The 18,730-nt window shown below is 33.4% G+C and overlaps 1 protein-coding gene across 3 annotated transcripts in view; it reads right to left on the reverse strand.

Moving 5' to 3' along the window:
- Nucleotides 1–18,730, reverse strand: part of BRINP3 (BMP/retinoic acid inducible neural specific 3) — a 515,429-nt gene that overhangs the window by 85,977 nt on the left and 410,722 nt on the right. For all 3 annotated transcript variants that reach the window (XM_069074446.1, XM_069074444.1, XM_069074445.1), the window contains exon 7: nucleotides 12,111–12,333. In XM_069074446.1, the coding sequence (XP_068930547.1) occupies nucleotides 12,111–12,333 (223 nt within the window). The remainder of the gene's footprint in view (nucleotides 1–12,110; nucleotides 12,334–18,730) is intronic.

The raw sequence follows: 18,730 nt of genomic DNA on the forward strand, positions 1-18,730 counted from the left end.
GATTCTAAGTAAATGCTTTGTCTGGCAATAAATTCTCATCTTTAATATCTTTGAATGGTCCAAGTATAATTAGTGGCAATATGGTATAGTGGACATAGTATTAAACTTGCATTAGTGAAATTCCTGATTAGGTACTACTACTTACTTTATGGAAAAACAAAACCAAATTACACTGCATCTCTGATCATAATTTTCTCATCTATAAAAGAGTTAATTTCATCCTGTGTGGTGAGTGCACAGAGTTGTCTGTGAGTGTATGGGCATATCAAATAAAATAATGTGCAGAAAAATGATTTTTAAACTGTAAAGCACTACGTAGCATTATGTTCATGTCTCTCTCTCTCTCTCTCTCTCTATATATATATATATATAGGGATTTTCATATGGAATTACGTAGACAAAATATTTTATTAGTATATACAAAACATATAATATTCACATATGATAAACTTTTTTCTCACATGTATTATATATATGAAAAATGTTTATAAGAAGCTCCTGGTAGGTACATTAAAATTTATGCAATTTCCATTATTTGTAGTTCAAAAACTGTGATTTGTTGCTATGGATTTACATTTTGCTAATGTGCCCAGCAAAATGTGATTTGTTCCAATGTTTTATTGTTGTATCTGCCTCATGTTGTTCTTTTTAATGTTCTGTATTTACTTTCCTTTATTAATTCTCAAAATGTGCTACCTAGATTTGGCAACATGGTCTATTTTTTCATTTCAGAATGATTTAAGCTGCATATAATTCAAATTCATCAGATAATAAATATAGTCTACACATACCACCAAATTATGCCTGCTGCCTATGAAAGTATTTTGTACCTATGCCAAAGGGCAAATTTTATCCAAAACACTTAATGGAAAAAAATCAAACATACCTCCCATGTCCAGCCTTTGGTAGAAAATAACCATTTGGGATCTGAACTCTCTTAAGAACTCCCAAGTTCATACAATACTTCTGACACACACATACATATATCCATACATGGGCATATATACACATATATGGTATACACAAAAAAATACACAGCACATACATATATAATACATTCATATAAAATATACACATATATTCCTGTTTCTTTTTTATAACCAAAGATTTGTAAACATAAAAAAATTCTTAGTGTCATAAAAGAAAACCAATTATGATAAAAGTAGATTTGTTTCAATGAGAAATTTTTTTTTAAAGCCAGAATTGTTGCTACCTTAATATAGGGGAAAAAAACCTCTCTGATTTAGACCCTTAGAATAGATTAAATTAGTCACAGATACTTCATGGCAGCAGGGATTATTGGGAAGGCAATATGTCTGTGTTAAAATTTTTGGAAAGAATACCTCCATTAAGTTTATTAGAAAAACAATTATAATACTCCTTGAGCACTTTCTTGACAACGCCTACTCTAACTGGCAGGTTTAAATCCACAAGAGAGGCTGGCTGCTTCTCTCCTCAGAATTCTAAAGTCTAAAGATTGCTGGGGTTTCTAACTATTGCTTGTGAGATACCAGTGTGCTTCACATTAACATTAGTCAGCCAGACTTCTATTCAATTACCTTTTAGAAAGAGTATTCACTAAGCTGATATAGTAAGGGCAGGTGTTACAGAATCATCTTCCAAAACTGGAGGAATCCTTTTCTTCTTTTGCAGAACTTTCATGAAATTCCACATAGGTTTAGCCCTCTGCTGGGCTTCAAAGCATACATTGTACCCTTGCAGAGTCTAAAATCTGCCTTTCCGGGATGTAGGTATTTTGTCCTCGCGGTGTCTCTCAGATCTGAATGCATATTATTATCATCAATAGCTATTCTGGAGATACTGCTACCAATTCCCACAGGTAATTCAGATCCTTCTCCCTTTCAAAGTTCACAAACTTGTCTTCTGCAACAAGGAGAGGGGAGAGAGAGGAAAGAAACTCAATCCTCTGCACTTGAAGGAAATTTCCTTTCAGGTGTCTTTTCCCACCAGATTGGACGACCACTCTGCTCATTATTGCTGTAAAGTGTCATTCCAAACTGGTTTGCCATATTCTACACAGGTCCAGAGGTATTTTATATTCTTTCAGCTAATCACAAGATATTTCATAGATGGAATTATTTGTCATCATTCAATGATGAAATCATTTTACTCAAAATTGATTAAGAATTTTATTTAGTTTACACTTTAAGAAAGAAGTTGGTGATTTCTGTGTTTATACACCCCCACTTTTACACTACTTTTAAATTAATTTATATTTTGTTATTTAATTTTATTTATTTTTTATTTCCTTTTTGACAGAACAATACAGAATAGGACTTAATTTTAAATGGGGTCTTATACATCTTCATTACTACCTTAAGCAAGAGAGGACAACCTCAGTTACCCAACTAGTTGGGTCCCCATTCAGGCAGCTGACTACTCATAGATTGTGTTTGTCCTTCATTTTCTAAGAGGACCATGACATCAGGGTTATGATGACATGACTTGCAGTTGACTTTTATTTGAGGGAGGGAGGGCTGTGCAAGGTCACCAACATCACTTTCTCCTCCAGAGCCATCTGGGTCCAGTGGCCAGATATTCATCAGAACAACTGGAGATGGGCTGAGATGCCTCTTCTCTCTAAAGGCAGGTAGATTTTGATGGCCAAAAACTGACCAGTTAACTTGGGGTTTACTAGCTAGATTCTTTCTTTCCTTCTCTCCTCTCCTCTTCTTTCTCTTGTCTCTCTGTCTCTTTGTCTTTCTCTCTCTGTCTCTCTGTCTCTCTCTGTGTCTCTCTATCTTTCCTCAAAGATCAAATCTTAAAGCCATTTCACTCTGGGGCTCATAGATTGAACAATAGGTCCCTGCCCAGGCACCAGTTAATGGCTATATTTTGAACCCTCCTAATTCAGAGTGAATATAAATAATAACTGTTTCTCTTTTGGCCAGTAACCCTGAGGGTCTTCTTCTCCCAGTGTGATTTTTTTTTAATTAGAGGGATTATCCCTTGACTCACTTCTTAAAGAGGCCTATTCACTGAATGGGAATTACCTAACTCAAAGTGAGAACCTAGAAAGACCTTATCCTAAAAGGGCCAGGGTCTCCTATTGCATCCTGGGCCATTTTCAGTCATCCTGATGAATATCTGGCCACTGGACCCAGATGGCTCTGGAGGAGAAAGTAAGGCTTGTGACTTTGCACAGCCCTTCCTCCCTCAAATCGAAGTCAACTGCAAGTCATGTCATCATCTCCCTGATGTCATGGTCCTCTTTGAAAACAAAGGACAAAAACAACAACAAAAACAAGCAAGCACATGTTTGTGTTTTATCTTGCTGTGGATCTTCCCTCCATGATAATGATCTCAGAATCTAAAATGGAAAAGACTTCAGAAGTCTTCACTTTTAACCTGGACCTCACTAAATGTACTTCTAAAAAGAAGTATTCTATTGTTGATAAGTCATCAGTCATCCAATTACCTATTGAAAACTTCCAGTATGGGGGAATTAACTGTCTGCTAAGGCAACCCATTCAAATTCTGGATAGTTCAAATGGCTGGAAAGTTGTGTTTTGTTTTGGTTTTTTCCTTTGACATCAAGTCTAAATATGCCTCTTTCTACCTCACATCCATTGCTTCTAACGTTATTGCCTTTGAGGATCAAGCAAAAATATAATCCCTCTTCTAAATGACATCCCTTCAAATAAATCAATAAAGTCATCCTCCTTGCTTATTCTTTTTCCAGGTCTATCACCCCAAATCTTTCAGTTGAAATGATCTCTAATCCTCTAGAATGTGGATTGCCTTCCTCTGGGTATACTCTAGTGTGTCAATGACCTTTTTGAAATTCCCCAAATTAGAAATAACACTAGGCAGCTAACTGGCAAAGCAGATAGAGCAATAGACAGAGTCAGGAAGCCCTGAATGCACATCCTGCCTCAGATGCTCACTATGTGACCTGGGCAAGTCACTTAACGTTTGTCTGTCTGTTTCCTCATCTGTACAATAGGGATAATCATAGCACCTACCTCAAAAGGTTATTTGTGAAGAACAAATGGGAGCACTACACAATTACTAGCCAGTATGATACTACAAATGTAGACTGGCCAGGGAAGGACTATCACCACATTCCATATACTATGGCTTTCTAAATATATTATATGATATTTTATTTTATTTGGGGATGGGAGGGCTGAAACATAATGTTATTGGTTTATGTTCAGGCAGTAATTCATTAAAACACATTAAATCTATTCTACCCATTCCCCCTTCTCACTTTCTAAGCTTCTGAAGTTGATTTTTTAAAAAAATCTGAGGGTAGGACATTTTACTTCTCTACATTACAGTAATTTTTAACTTAAACTTAAAATTTTTGTCTATTGAAAACTTTCAAATCACATTAAAATGTAATTGGAAAATATTTAAAATAAATAATACAATAAAACATATGTACTATTAAATTTTAGTTTTCTAAATCAAAATATGACACACAGGGATCCTTATATATGATTTAGTGGAGTCTTTTTTCTAAATTGTTGAAAATATATTGAATAGTGTAAGAACAAAGGATTTTTCCTTGAAGAATTCCACTAGAAATATCTTTCTTTACATTGCCATTAACTCTTTATTAACAACTCATTGGTATTACCTAAATAATACTAAATTAAATTTTACCTATCCCTATCTCTCCATATTTTTCACAGGGATAAGATGAAAGATTATTTTATAAAATGTTTTGGTGAAATCTGGGATTCCCTTGATCTACCACTCTAGTAACCTTGTCTACAGAAAATCATATTACTCTCTATAACTTGTTCTAACTAAAGCCATGCTAATTTTTTAAAATAATTTTCCATTGTAAATTCTTACAAATCATTCCTTCAAGAAAGCACTCTAGAAATTTGCTACCTATCAAAATCAAGTTCATAAATCTACTGTTTACAGACCCTGCCCTTTCAGTTTTGAAAATAATATTTACTTTTTTTTCCCAATCCTGTCATTCTTCTTGTTTTCCTCAATCTTTCAAAGATCATAAACCAACAGTAGGTCAGGAATCTCATTTGTCCATTCTTTCAGTATTGTAGGGTATATGGCTTTTTTCACTCAAGTCTGGTGGCTTAAAATGACAAGGACACCTATGTACTCTTTCATCATCTCTTCATCTACCGAGGATTTCATCACCCTGTTGTCCTTGTTGGTTTAACGTTTCTGGTCCACAACAACATTCTCATAACACTTATTGTACATTTCCCTATACTATTCTTTAGTATTTTCCCGATTTTACCACAAACTGACAGAAACTATTTCCACATACAAGGTTTAATAAAAGCTTGAGAGTACAGATACTGAAATGGTGACAAGAGAACAATACCATGATGAGAAGGCCCTTATATAGCTAAATAATGCATTAATTCCAAGAAGTATACTTAACTATGTATTGGTAATCCAAAAATCAGCTTGCATACACACATCCACGTGTGCACACACATACACAGACAAATCTTTCTGTAGTCAAAATGATTGTGTAAAAACTTCCCACTCATTTAAGATCAATCAGGTTAATAAGTTTTTTTGTGATTAAAATGCAAAAGTTAATAAAGGATAAGCTAGAGTTAAAGGTCATATGACAGTTCCCACCAACTATATCCTTTCCCACAAATTATCAACATAACCCTTATAACTCCATTGGATTAGATATTTATTCCCTCTTTTTTTTTTTTAAGGATAAGGCATATTGAAGCCTTTTAGGCTAATAGAAGTATCAGCATTTCTAGTTATTACATTCATCACAGATGTTCACTTTCTTAGTGACCTTTACTTCTTCATTTGCAAAATTAAACCAATAATATTTTGTCATTTTTTCTAACAACCTCAATGATTTAAAATATTATAACAACCCCCACAAGATATCACAACAAAGAGTAAAGTAATTTGTGCAGCAAATAAAACAACTGATGTGTTTATTGTTGTCCTTCATACTCAAAGAGGACCAAAATGACACCACGATGTTGGGGTCAATGTACTGTGTGTCTGAGCTCAAAAGAAATGTGAGATGCACAAATTCAAAGATATCTTCCTCCCAAATGTTCATACAAACTATTTTTGTACTGTATTTTACTGCACAGAACAGGAATGGGGCTGCCCTGGGGTCAGAATTCATTGAATTCGAATGGAATATAAAATTAAATTTCTAAATTGAACAAACTTGGTTATCTAGGATCTTCTGAAAGTGAAAATATGTAATATAATGCCATGTTTATAAATATTTAATCATTTAAACAAGTGAAAAGGTGCCTAGGAAGAAGAAAGTTTGATGAATAGCCAATCTCAATACAAACTAGATGGGAAAAATAAAAATAAACAACATAAAAAAACCCAGCCCTAGTTGGAAAGAAAGAAAAGACAGAAGAAAAAAGCTAAGGAGAAAATTATCCCACTTCTATGGTATGTTCTTTAAATATGCTCATAGGAAATGAAGGCTAAGGGAAGTAATCTTGTCCCTGTTGAACAAGAAAGAAGTGGGAATTTAATAGCAGAGAGATCTGTTTTTTAAGAAGCTAGAGATTGGTTACAGAAGGGAACAAATTAATTAGTCAATTAGGACTAATTTTACTCAAATGATATTAGATCTGGATTATCATGGGTGGCGGGAGAGGATCAGGGGAATAAGAAGGTTCAAAAAGAACAAGAAAGAAGAACACTAGGCCATATACAGCAGATACATGATAGAATTATGGGCATTAAGACAATAGAAGGGGTCAATCACATGTTAATTTTGTTTCTTTCACAATTCTAGATCTCAATGCACATATTACGTCAAAATTTCAATGTAATGATGAATCATATGAGGTTTTACCTGAGCAGCATGGTAGAAATAAGGAATTACAGTCAATAGAGAACAGGGTTCTTATCCTGTCTTTGACACTAGTTACAATAAAAAAGAAGTCACTTTTCCCCTCTTAGATTCAGTTTACTCATCTGTAAAATGCAGATGCCTATTACACTTGGTCCTCTAGGGTTCTGTGATATAGTAGAAAGTGTGGAGAACTTGGTGTCAGGAGAAATCTGGATTCTAATCCTGCTTCTGACATTTGTCCCCCTGTGGTCAAGTCAGTTCATTTCTTTGAGCCTCAGTTTCCTCATCTATAAAATTGGGATAATGATATCACAGTACTACAAAGGAGAGGGACCATATCAGGCAAAGAAGACAGCCAGAAAGAATTCACACAGTGGAGAGAAAAGAATGTCTTGCTTATGGAATACTAGGAATACAGTCTTACTAGATTGAAGAGTATATGTTAGGGCATATTATGTAGCAAAACTGGAAGGTAGGAAGGGAACAGGTTATGAAAAGTTTTGGATCCTAAACAGAGCATTTTTTATTTGCCCCTGGAGGCAATGGAGAGACACTGGAGTTTACTGAGTATATGTAGGGATGAGAGTGGCCATGTTTAGACCTACATTATAAAATACTAGCGTATCTCAACAGTCATCTATTTCATAATATTCCATAATATTCCATTCACTTCATGTTACATAACAAGATGAAAGTGAAAATTTGTTGCATACTACATTTAAACATGCATACATTTAAAACATTTTCAATATAGGGCTTGATTTATTATTTTGTTGATTTTCTAGACTTAAGAAGGTGATAGAAAAACGTTAACATTGGAAATTAAACTTAAAAGTATGTGATTCAACTTATTCTAAGTTTAAGATTGCCTCCTGGGAGGAAAGTTTTGCTTAACAATACTATGGATATATCTAACTGGCATCTATGATCATCTTATGAACATAATCAATTCAATTGTCAGTCATTGTGTCTTGCAGCTATGGAGTATTCTAGAATTATTTTTTGACCAACAAGTGCAGCTTAATCAACTGAGGGCATTCTATAAAAGTATTTTAGATGGCCTTTGGATTTCTTATTGCCATCCTGAACCAACTACAACCAGGTTGACTGCTGAAGTGCCATAGGTCTCTAGAAAATCTATCCAGCTATTCTTTAACTCAGACTTCCAGGCAGCATAAGGGAGGTGGAGATCAAATTCACTTTTAAAAAGTCAACTGCTGGGGCAGCTAGGTGGCACAGAGAAGCAGCCCTGGAGTCAGGAGGGCCTAAGTTCAAATCTGGCCTCAGACATTTAACACTTATGAGCTATGTGACCTTGGGCAAATCACTTAACCCCAAATGCTTTGCCTTTCCTCTTCCAAAAGGGAAAAAAAAAGTCAACTGTACTAATCACAACAAAGTTTAAAAGTCATTTGAAGTGACTATTTCATGGACATTTTTTGTTGAATTTTATTTTTAAAAATTAAAAAACTCTTAAATGCATTGAGCATTCTTTATAAAATATTAGCTTATTAGACATTGCATAATAGGAACAGGTTTAAATTTATTATAACCTATATTGAAAATGTCTTCAAATGTATGCTTATAGTAATAAGTATCATGTTCAAATACAATGGATTTGAGTAAACTAAATTTAGAAATAACAATATTCAAGCCCCATACCGAGTCTTAATTTTTCAAACAATTTAAATGATCAATTACATATTAAAAATATTAAACAAAATTCAACTGTTTTCAGTTCAGCTAAATTCATTGGGTATTCACCATTTAAAAAACCAAGAGTGACACCATCACAAGGTAAAAAAAAATTTTGCCTACATTAGAACAGGGATAGAATGGACCAAATCTCATATCACTTTTTGACATCAGTGGAACCAGATCTTAAATTCTCACCTTTGTCATCAATAAAATAAAGATAGGGACATATAACATCTTTTAGGAATACTGACATTAGAGAATTCCAACTTTTTTTGATCTTTGGCTTTCAGCAATCCTTTGAATATTATATATTCAATATGGAAGGAAATAAATTATAGAATAAATGCACATAAGAAATAAAGAGAATTATTTTACCAGACTATAATATTTATTTACCAAATATTTCTCAAACTCTATTGATATTTCTCATATTCCTGGTTGGGAATCCCTAGAGCATGTAATTTGTATAATATCCACTCTTTGAAATAAAGAATAATAACATAAAATGCTATGCTATTTGTTTTTTGTTTGTCTTGGTTTCTCCTTGGAGTCAAAGAACAATCTTGTTATTAGAACCTGTAGATGCTGGCCATAAGTGAACTGGACAGCTTGCTTCAGTTTCTTTGAAAAGAAACCGAATCCCTACAAGAGTAGGCTCCCTAGTGGTAGTTTGATTATCACACACTGAAGAGTTTGCTCAAAAAACATACAGCAAAGATTCAGTAGGAGTCTTCCCATAAATTAACTCAGGAAATTTCATTGATAATAGAGACTTGATGAGAATTTTTGAATAGTGTGCCTTAAAAATATTAAAGGATTGCTTTGCCCTCTTCTATAACCCTATACAATCTAGCTTCCTGTTGTTACTAAAATGGTACCCAAATCATTTCACTGAAAATTTTTAAGAATCTAAGTCATATTTTCCTATTTATCCTCAAACCACTTTAGAATATCTAAGTTGGACAGAAAGCCCAATAGGGCTATATAATCATTACAGTGAAGGTTAGGAGAAAAAATCCTATAAAGGAAGGATATCACTGTGATTCCTATCCCTTCACCCCCATCTCCTTCACCCTCTCTCAAAATGACAGAAAGCACATGGACCAACAATCAATAGTTTAAATACAATTGTGACTCTAACCTGCAAATCCTAAGTGTAAGTGATTTTCCTTATCAACATACTTTTTCTTCCCTGCCTAAGACTTTAATGACTCCAAATTTCTCTCTAAAATAAAGGCCCCAATAGGGAAGGAAAGAAGGATGGAAGGAAGGAAGGAAGGAAGGAAGGAAGGAAGGAAAGAAGGAAGGAAGGAAGGAAGGAAGGAAGGAAGGAAGGAAGGAAGGAAGGTAAGAAGGAAGGAAGGAAGGAAGGAGAATGAAGAAAAAAGAGAGGGAGAGAAGAAAGTAAAGAAGAAAAAGGAGGAAGAGAAGGAAGAGGAAGAAGAGAAAGAAAAAGGAGAAAGAGAAGGAGAAGAGAGAAATCAACATCAAAAAAGATATAATCGAAAGAAAATGCACTGATGTTTTAAGTACTAACTACTTTTAACTAATGGGAAACTCATAGTCTCCACTGATAACCTCAGAATATAAACAGAAAAGCAAAAATCGTACCCAATATAATGGGAGGACATTGAGGTACAATCATGAGAAGACAGAAACAAGAATGACAGAGGGTGAATACACATAGATAGGCTGCCATCAGATTCCTTGGAGGGAACATTGATGAAGTCCCAGAAGCACTTAACCATTTGAGCATTTCACACTGTCATTTATCAAGTTAGGGACAAGAATTAAAAGAATTTTTAAAATAGTTTGTCTAATAGAAGAATTAACATATTGTATTATTTTGCATTATACTTCTCTATCAATCAACCACCAAGTATTTATAAGTGTCTAGTGCAATGGAAAGAAAGACAGCCAGGAAAAATGCCCTGAAGGAAGCCAAAGATTCTCAAAAGTAAGGTGAGAAAACAGGTAAGTAAGGGAGAGCCAGTGTAAAATCCTTGAGATGTAGATGGAATCTTATTTGCAAGGAATAGTCTAACATGGTAAGTTCATAGACTGCATGAAAAGGAGTAATTTATAAGATCAGAAATGTGGGAATGAAAAGTTTTGAATACCTAAAAGAAGAATTTATATTTAATCCCATAAGTTAATAGGGAGCCATTGAAGTTTACTGAGTAAGGAAGTGATGTGGTTAAACCAATGGTTTATGAAAAATCAAAATCACTTTGGCAACCAAGTAGATTAGAAAGAAAAGAAATTTGAGGCAGTAAAACCATTTAGAAAAGTAATTGTTATAGTGCAGGTGTTAGGTAAGGAACTTAACTAGAGTTTATGGATGTGTAAGTGAAGAAAAGGACATGTACTGGAGACAAGTTATTGAGTTATAAAAGATAAGATTTAACAACTGAAAAGAAAAGACCCACTATCAATAAAAACTGTGGCTAGGTATTCTAGACCCCCCGCTCCAATTTTAATTCATCCTAGTAAGATGATATATCAAAAGGAACAAATCAGTTATAGAAAGCCCAACTAGGGCAAAAAAATCATTAACATTAGGTGATAAGTGAATTAACATAGGGGATGGTGAAGAAAAACAGGTTGGAAAATTTGGACGAGAAAGATGACCAAGAAAAAAAAATGCCTGCGTATGCCAAGGGCCCAAATAAATAGCACGAAATTAATCAATGCTCTGTAGCTGAAGCTGCCAGAGCCAGTGGGTTCTAGACTATGGTTTTCATTTTAAGTATCCTAATGACCCATTTTTCAGTGAAACTTAAAAAAAAAAGTTTCAATCTCTTTTTATGTTTATTTTTTTCCCAGAGAAATAAGACTGCATTAATTCCTTACCAATCTTCCTTTTCTTAGTAATTTGGCCATCAAGTTGAATTTCCCATATTTAACCTCGTATGAGTACAAAGATGCCATATGCTACACATAGTGCTTTAGAGTTTCATAATTGTCTTTGAAAAATCTTTTTATTTGCTTTGTAGAACTCAGATGAATAAAACAATTTTTACTTGCACTAAAAGATTACTAGATCTAAAAAAAAATAATGATACTTTTCTTGTGAACAATGGAGCCAAATAACATAAAATCTGTCACCTGCTCATAAAAACTTGCATTACAGTTTGGGGAATTTCTGAAAGTACACAAAACAAAAGATCTTTGCAATATCAACTAGTAAATATAATAAATATTTCATAGTTTTATTTTTCAAAATTCATAATAATAAACATTTCCATTTCAGGAAAAGTAAGAATATTATTATGTTCATTGTATGCTTGTGGGGTGATCTGTTTTTATTTGCTTTTCTCAAGAATTATCTGGTGAATAGCTACACATGATTTATTGATTCTGATGGCACACATAAAGACAAATGGGTTGAGAGTCTATGTTTTCCTGTCGTACCACTGCTTTGGGGAATATCTGAGAATAATCATTTGAATGCACTAGAGGACACATTTCTGTCAATTCATCATTAAGGATATAAAAGCCAGTGTGCATGAAGCTAATTACCATACCTGAAATCTGAAGTAGATTTCAATGTCACAACAATGCTCCCAGTTTCCCAGATTGTCAAAACATTTCTTACCTTTGTCTTGGCAGGCTGATGAGTGGTTGTTTATGACACCTCTTACTAAGGCTAAAAAGCTTGTGTACAATTTTCTGTGCCTTTAGGAAAAGTTGTTTCATGCTGTTCTCCAGTTGTTCATAACGACGCTGAAAATTAGAATCCATTGTCCACAAATGCATTATGGTAGATGTGTTGAGGAAATAATTCATGGGAAGCCTTTTCATAAAGAATTTGAATTCATCTAGAAAAATGGTTAAAAAATAAATACTTTAATGATGAAATCATTTTTTTCTAGTAAACAGTCTTCTTAGATGTGAACAGAAAAATAATAATTTGATTTCACTGTTGAATATGGATTACCTAGAATAATAGGAATGTAAACATAGTAACACCAAATGTAACCTCACAGTTCTTTGTATATACCTCAAAATGGATCTATGAAAGCAGGAGATGTCAAGTAGCAGATGAAAAAGAAAATACTTGTGCCAAAAGGAATTTAGTGTGACTTCATTTTTGTGTCCCTTATTTTCATGATATGAACGTATTTGAATAAACTCTCTTCTACATGCAAAGACTATAAATCTACCTTCCATATCCCACAGTGACATTAATAATCCTTTTAAAATGTCTTTGTAGTCAGAAAATACTTTTGGAATCTTTTTTTTTCAAATTAGTGCAAGAAATGTCATTTCAACAATATTTTATCTTCAATTATTTTTAATAAAAAGATAAATATTTATCCAGTAAGAAATCTGATTATTCTTTTCAAGCAATCACACCCAATTTCTAAGACATAAAATAATTTAAAATATAAATGATTTATATAGTGATATACTGAAAAACAAATTTTAGGAAGACTTTTAATCTTCTTATTTTTGTCAAATATTATCTTCTAATTGACCACTGGGCAAATGGCAGGCTGAATAATAAACAATCTGTAGGAATACAAAGGGATGCTACAATTAAAAAAAAATAAATAAGACTATAAGAATGACAAGTTTAGAAAATACTTGAGATTTCTTTTTAAGGTTTAATGTATATTGTGGCATGATATTTTCAATAGAAATAAATGACTATGGGATTCCTAAATATTCTTTTCTTAATTTTATTTTTTCTAAAGTTAAATACACAGGAAGAAAGGAAGCATGTTATAAACTTAAATACAAAATGAAAAAATGAAAAAAACAAGTTCTGTGTACAGCACAGTGTAAGAGAAGATTCAATTTATAGCAATAAATGTCCATTTCAAGAAAGCCTAGGTAATATATACTTCACATTGTTTTGCTAGCTATCCATCTTTTCTTTGCTTCTTGGTAAGTTTTCTTTTGTTCTTTGCTGTGCACTTTTTACTTTGTTCCTATTTCCCCTTACTTCCCCTGCTCCAGAAAGCTACAATTATGCATGGATCTAAATGTTCTTAACAGAGGTTCACTCTATTTTAAGGGAACAAGATTGTGTCTTATCAACACATATATTCAGAATTGTTTTTAAAATACCTCACAACAATAGAATTATTAGAAAGACCCTTAGCAGATCTTCTAACATAACATAGCTATTGTATCATCAGTCAGTTATGCAACAACCTTGAAAGCACACTATATTTACAAAGTCATGGTTGGGGGGTGGAATTTTAACAGCTGAATTCAGTAAATATGGTAGGTGATGGACAAAGCATTCAAATGATAAGCAGAAAATCAGAGTTTAAGGCATTGCTCTGCCACTAAAATGAGTTTAACATTTTGAAAATATCCCCTAATTTCTATGACTCAGTTTCTTCATCTATAAAATAAGTTGCTCAACCTATATAAAAGAAAGATGTCTTTTATTCATAGAATTCTTTCACTTAATGAACCAGTTATTTTTAAACAATTGGTTACCAATCAACTAATAAATGGGTACTTGGTAAGTGATTGCTTAACCGAGATGAAAACACTTGACATTAATAATAGTTGTGCCTTACATTTACATAACACTTTACAGGATTCAAAGTGTTTTGACGCATTTTTTTAAAAGTATGTATTTTTATGCCTTTTGTTTTTATATCATAGCAATTTAAAGATACAGTCCCAACTTCCCCCTGAAGCACTAATATCTAGTAAGCTTATCCTGAAAAACAGTTAAGTAAAACCCACCACACAAATATCTGCATTTGATGGGCAATACTCCATACTTCTCTTCTCTACCCACCCACCCCCCAAAATACATTTTCTCATCCCTTTCGTGGAACATCAGTGATCAAAACTACCCAATATTCTGTATTGTTTCATTGTTCTTTATATTATTGTTATTTTTGCATATAAGTACATATATATATATGTGTGTTTCTTTGTTTCTGCTTATATTACTTTGCATTAGTTAATTCATGAATTCCCATAATTCTCTGAATTGCTTCCATTCATTATTATCTATGGAATAATGTGATTCCATGAATTTCTGTATCACAACCTATTCACCTATTCCTTGACTGAGGTTTTGCTTCCACAAAAGTTCTGATGTGCATATATTGGTATTTAAAAAAAATACAAATAATCTATTTGTGTGTGTTTTTTTTAATTTTATATCTTTGAGGTATATGCCTAAAAATGGTAACTCTGGGTCCAAAGTAATGAATGAGTCACCTTTCTACTATAATTATACTTTTTTCCCATTTTGGTAGATTAAATTCATATCTCCACAAAACTGAATTAGTGTAACTTTTGTGGCAGCTTTTTCAACACTGAATATTTTCATCTCTTGCCATCTTTGCAAATTTGTTGGATGTGAGGTGAAACGTTAGAATTGTTTTAATTAGAATTTTTATATTAGTTATTTGAAGTCTTTCTTATACTTATTAAAAGCTTGCAATTCTTCAGAAAAGTCTCTTCATATCCTTTGACCACCTTCAGCTGGTTAGGTAATTGACTGATCTCATGATATCCTGCTGCTCTCTGTAATACCAGTAAGCAAGGGAAGAAGCCAAGGACTGCTGAATTTAGAACATGAGGGATACTTTGAAGCAGTTGGTGCTCTCCTGGGGCTGCCAAATCTCAGCTAAATTATCAGAAGTCACTATGTCAAGAACGCCATCCAAGTGGAACTGAAAATCAGAACGGTTATTGTTATTTCCTTAACTTCAAGTAGTTACTACCTATATTACTTGTCACATTTTTTAAGGGGAAAAATATTATTTACATTTCACCCACAAAACATTGGTAATAGATTGATAAAATTTAAAAGTAATTTTAAGTCAAATTGTATCTTCTTGATTTTGTCACTTTTATCCATAGCCCTGAAAATATCACTTTTACCTTCCTTAGTATTGTCTTTCTACTTAAGCTTGGTTTTAACTAATTCCAGTCAACAGTTAAATATTATATAAATCAAGACAGATTTATTAACTGCCTAAGTGCTAAGTACTATGCTAAAGTGCTGGATAAGGTAAGGAAAAGTAAAAAACTGCTCCTGACCTCAAGTAGCTCACATTCTTTTTTATATACATTTTAATTTTTCCCACTTGCATGTATGAGCAATTTTTATCATTAACTTTTTAAAAATTTTCAATATCAAATTTTCTCTTTCTTCCCCCCCTTCTCCCTGAGACAGTAAGCAATTTGATATAGATTATACATGTGTAATCATGCAAAACATATTTCGATATTAGTCATGTTGTAGAAGAAAACAGTCAATGTTTTTTTAAAAGTATAAGAAAGCGTGCTTTGATTTTAACTCCGATTCTATCAGTTTTTTCTAGGGAGGTGGATAGCATTTTTCATAATAAAAAGGAACTTACATTCTAATGCATTCATTAGCATGCATCTGTATAGTGCTTTAAGGTCTCAAAACACTTTACAAATATAATCTCATATTTTCTTTACAACAACCCACCTACCTGGGAGGCAGGTGTTATTATATCATTATTTAATGTGTGTGTGTGTGTATATATATATATATATACACACACACATAATATGTAATCAATAAACAAACAATATAATATACATATGTAATGACTAAACATACAATATGTAATGAGGACAAGTCAATTTCATTGTAGTTAATCCTTATTCTGAGGCAGTCACCCTTCAATGAAAGACTGCTGAATTTGGAATCACAGGGTCTTAATCATAGTACTTCTGCTATTTGCTATCCATATGACTTGAACAAAGTTAATTTACCTTTAAAGGTTATATGAGAAGAGTGGACTTGATAGACTTTAACTTTCTTTCCAGTTCTATGATCCAGCAATGTTTCTAGTTTTTGATCTAAAATCTCTAAAAAAGGTACACAACTCAGGGCTTCTGTATGTTATTTTCCATTTTTTTGGTAGCCTATGAAAAATGGTGTCCTTTCTGTACAAGTGTCTGGTTTCTACTGAGACTGCTTTCAGGGACTACATCAGAGAGTTGCATACCCAAGCAGTACACCAGCCAATTGTCCTAGAGAGAACCCATACGAACAATATATCATGAGAGGTGGAGTTTGGGCTGCTGATAAAGAGACATCCTGTGCCAGGTGTGGGGAACTATGGCCTTACAGCCACATGTGGTCCTGTGGCCACATGTGGTCCTTTAGGCCCTTTGCCTGAATTCAAACTTCTCACAACAAATCCCCTTAGTAAAAGGATTTATTCTATTAAACAGGCTGTTAAAAGGTCACACATAAGGACCTAGAAGGCTACACGTGGCCTCCAGATTTCAGGTTCCCCACCCCTGTCCTATGCTTTCTTTCTACCATTTGCATGAACATCTTTGGGTAAGAACTGGAATTTGACTAACACATAGAAAGGTTGGCATCATTACCAACAGAAGAAAATCCATTTGAGAAGTATTAGAACTTGGAAACTGAAGTGAATGCTGGTGAGACATTTCCTTCCCTGTCTACTGAAACTAATTATAAGGACCAGGGAACCTCTCACTCAAACAAACAAATGAAACAGAAAAACAAAATAAACAAAAAGAACTTTGAGGCTTGCCCAATTAGAGCTGATCTGGGCCAGATACTATGAAGTCTCCTCAGCCATTTGTGCTTCTCCTGGGTACAGCAGTCCCCTTGGCAAAAGTAAAGGTGTGAACTGATTTGTGAGTTCAGACCTCATTAATGTGGCAGTGGGCCAGTCACTCCTAGACACTTGGGAGGTTCAATATTATTTTATTATCTTTCTATGTCCTATAATAAATGTGCTCTAAATTATGTGAGTTTTCTTTCCTTTCAGATCATTTGAAACTGGGAAGGAGCTAAGAACCTTAACGGGAAGTGAGAGGTGAGCTATATTTGGAGATTTTCCCAGAATTCTGGAAGGGGGGAATAATGAGCTAATTTATGAAATAATAAATCTGAATTTAAACTCTAGACCACATTGAAAGAAACTTGGGTCAAAGAGAAGGGCAGATGTTTCTTCTGCATATAGGAAAATAATGTCAAAATATCTGTGCTTACATAATCTACTCCATACATGTAGAAGGTGTCTAAACAATACTCTATCTCTGTACATTGGGACACCATAGAACCCTCTCTCTCGTTATTTAAGATGTTATATTTCCTTGCACAATTTAATATTGAATGTCCCACTCTGAACATTAAAGAAATAGTAAAACAATGATGCCTGGGTGATAGAACAAATGGACATTAAGTGTGTAAAGAATATTGAAGAAAATTCAAATAAAAAAGAAGCCATTAGATGTAAAGAAATGAGAAGTTACAATTATATTCAGTGATTACCAAAAAAAAGTGATAGTGTATTTTTTAAAGCTTCATTATCCAAGATAAAATGACTTAACTTTGGATAATCAGTTTAATTTAGCATTTGGAATCTTAGAGAAATACAATATTTCAATTGTTGAGGCTAATTTAGTAGATATTTAAATGGTCATACCAAAGAACTTCAAGTTGAAGGAAGTAAAAGTAATGTGAAGATTTAGGTTTAAGAATCTGCCAAATGTCCTCCCATTTCCCACATCAAATATGTGCTTGATGTGCTTAGGGAGGGAGGTTAAGAATTTGCCAATGATCAGTTTAAAATGTCTAACTTCACAAAAAAGCAACAACCTAGTAGTGGAGCAGCAAAATCATAATATTTGGGGTGTCAAATTTCTGAAATCAACATGTTGAAGTCTAGAGGTAGCAATTTGAGAGCCAGTTACACAGAGCATAAATGGCATCACAGGTTTCAAAAATTGAATTCCTTTTTATAGTGCTGATATTGTCTAAAAAGAGTCTTCTAATAATAAAATCATGGCAATATCACCTTTCCTCCTCAAAACAATATTTTCCAGTGTAATCTCAGCAATAAAAGTGACAGCAGGTTGAACACCACTGGCTATATAAAATTGAAATCACAAATTGCAAAGCTACTAAAATCGTTATCTTAGTGATTGATCTTCAATAAGACCCATATTTCAAGTTACGAAATACACATTCAATAAAAAGGTTTCTTCACTATTGTTCACACACTACTAAGGTGATTTAACAAAAAACAACATGATTTAAAAATAACATGCCATACTTCAAATGCTTGGAATAAAACAAAGTAGTAAAATGAAAATATATTTATTTTTGTGTTCCAGTGATTTTTCAGATATTCATGATATATTACTTAATTTATCCATTCCCACCAGCCTCTCCCACGTCTCCCCCCTAAAAAAACTAATTTCAGTGAATAT

This window comes from Petaurus breviceps, unplaced genomic scaffold, assembly GCF_028583685.1.
Source record: "Petaurus breviceps papuanus isolate PSGF00001 unplaced genomic scaffold, PetGlider_PUasm1.0 90895, whole genome shotgun sequence".
Taxonomy (NCBI): Eukaryota; Metazoa; Chordata; class Mammalia; order Diprotodontia; family Petauridae; genus Petaurus; species Petaurus breviceps.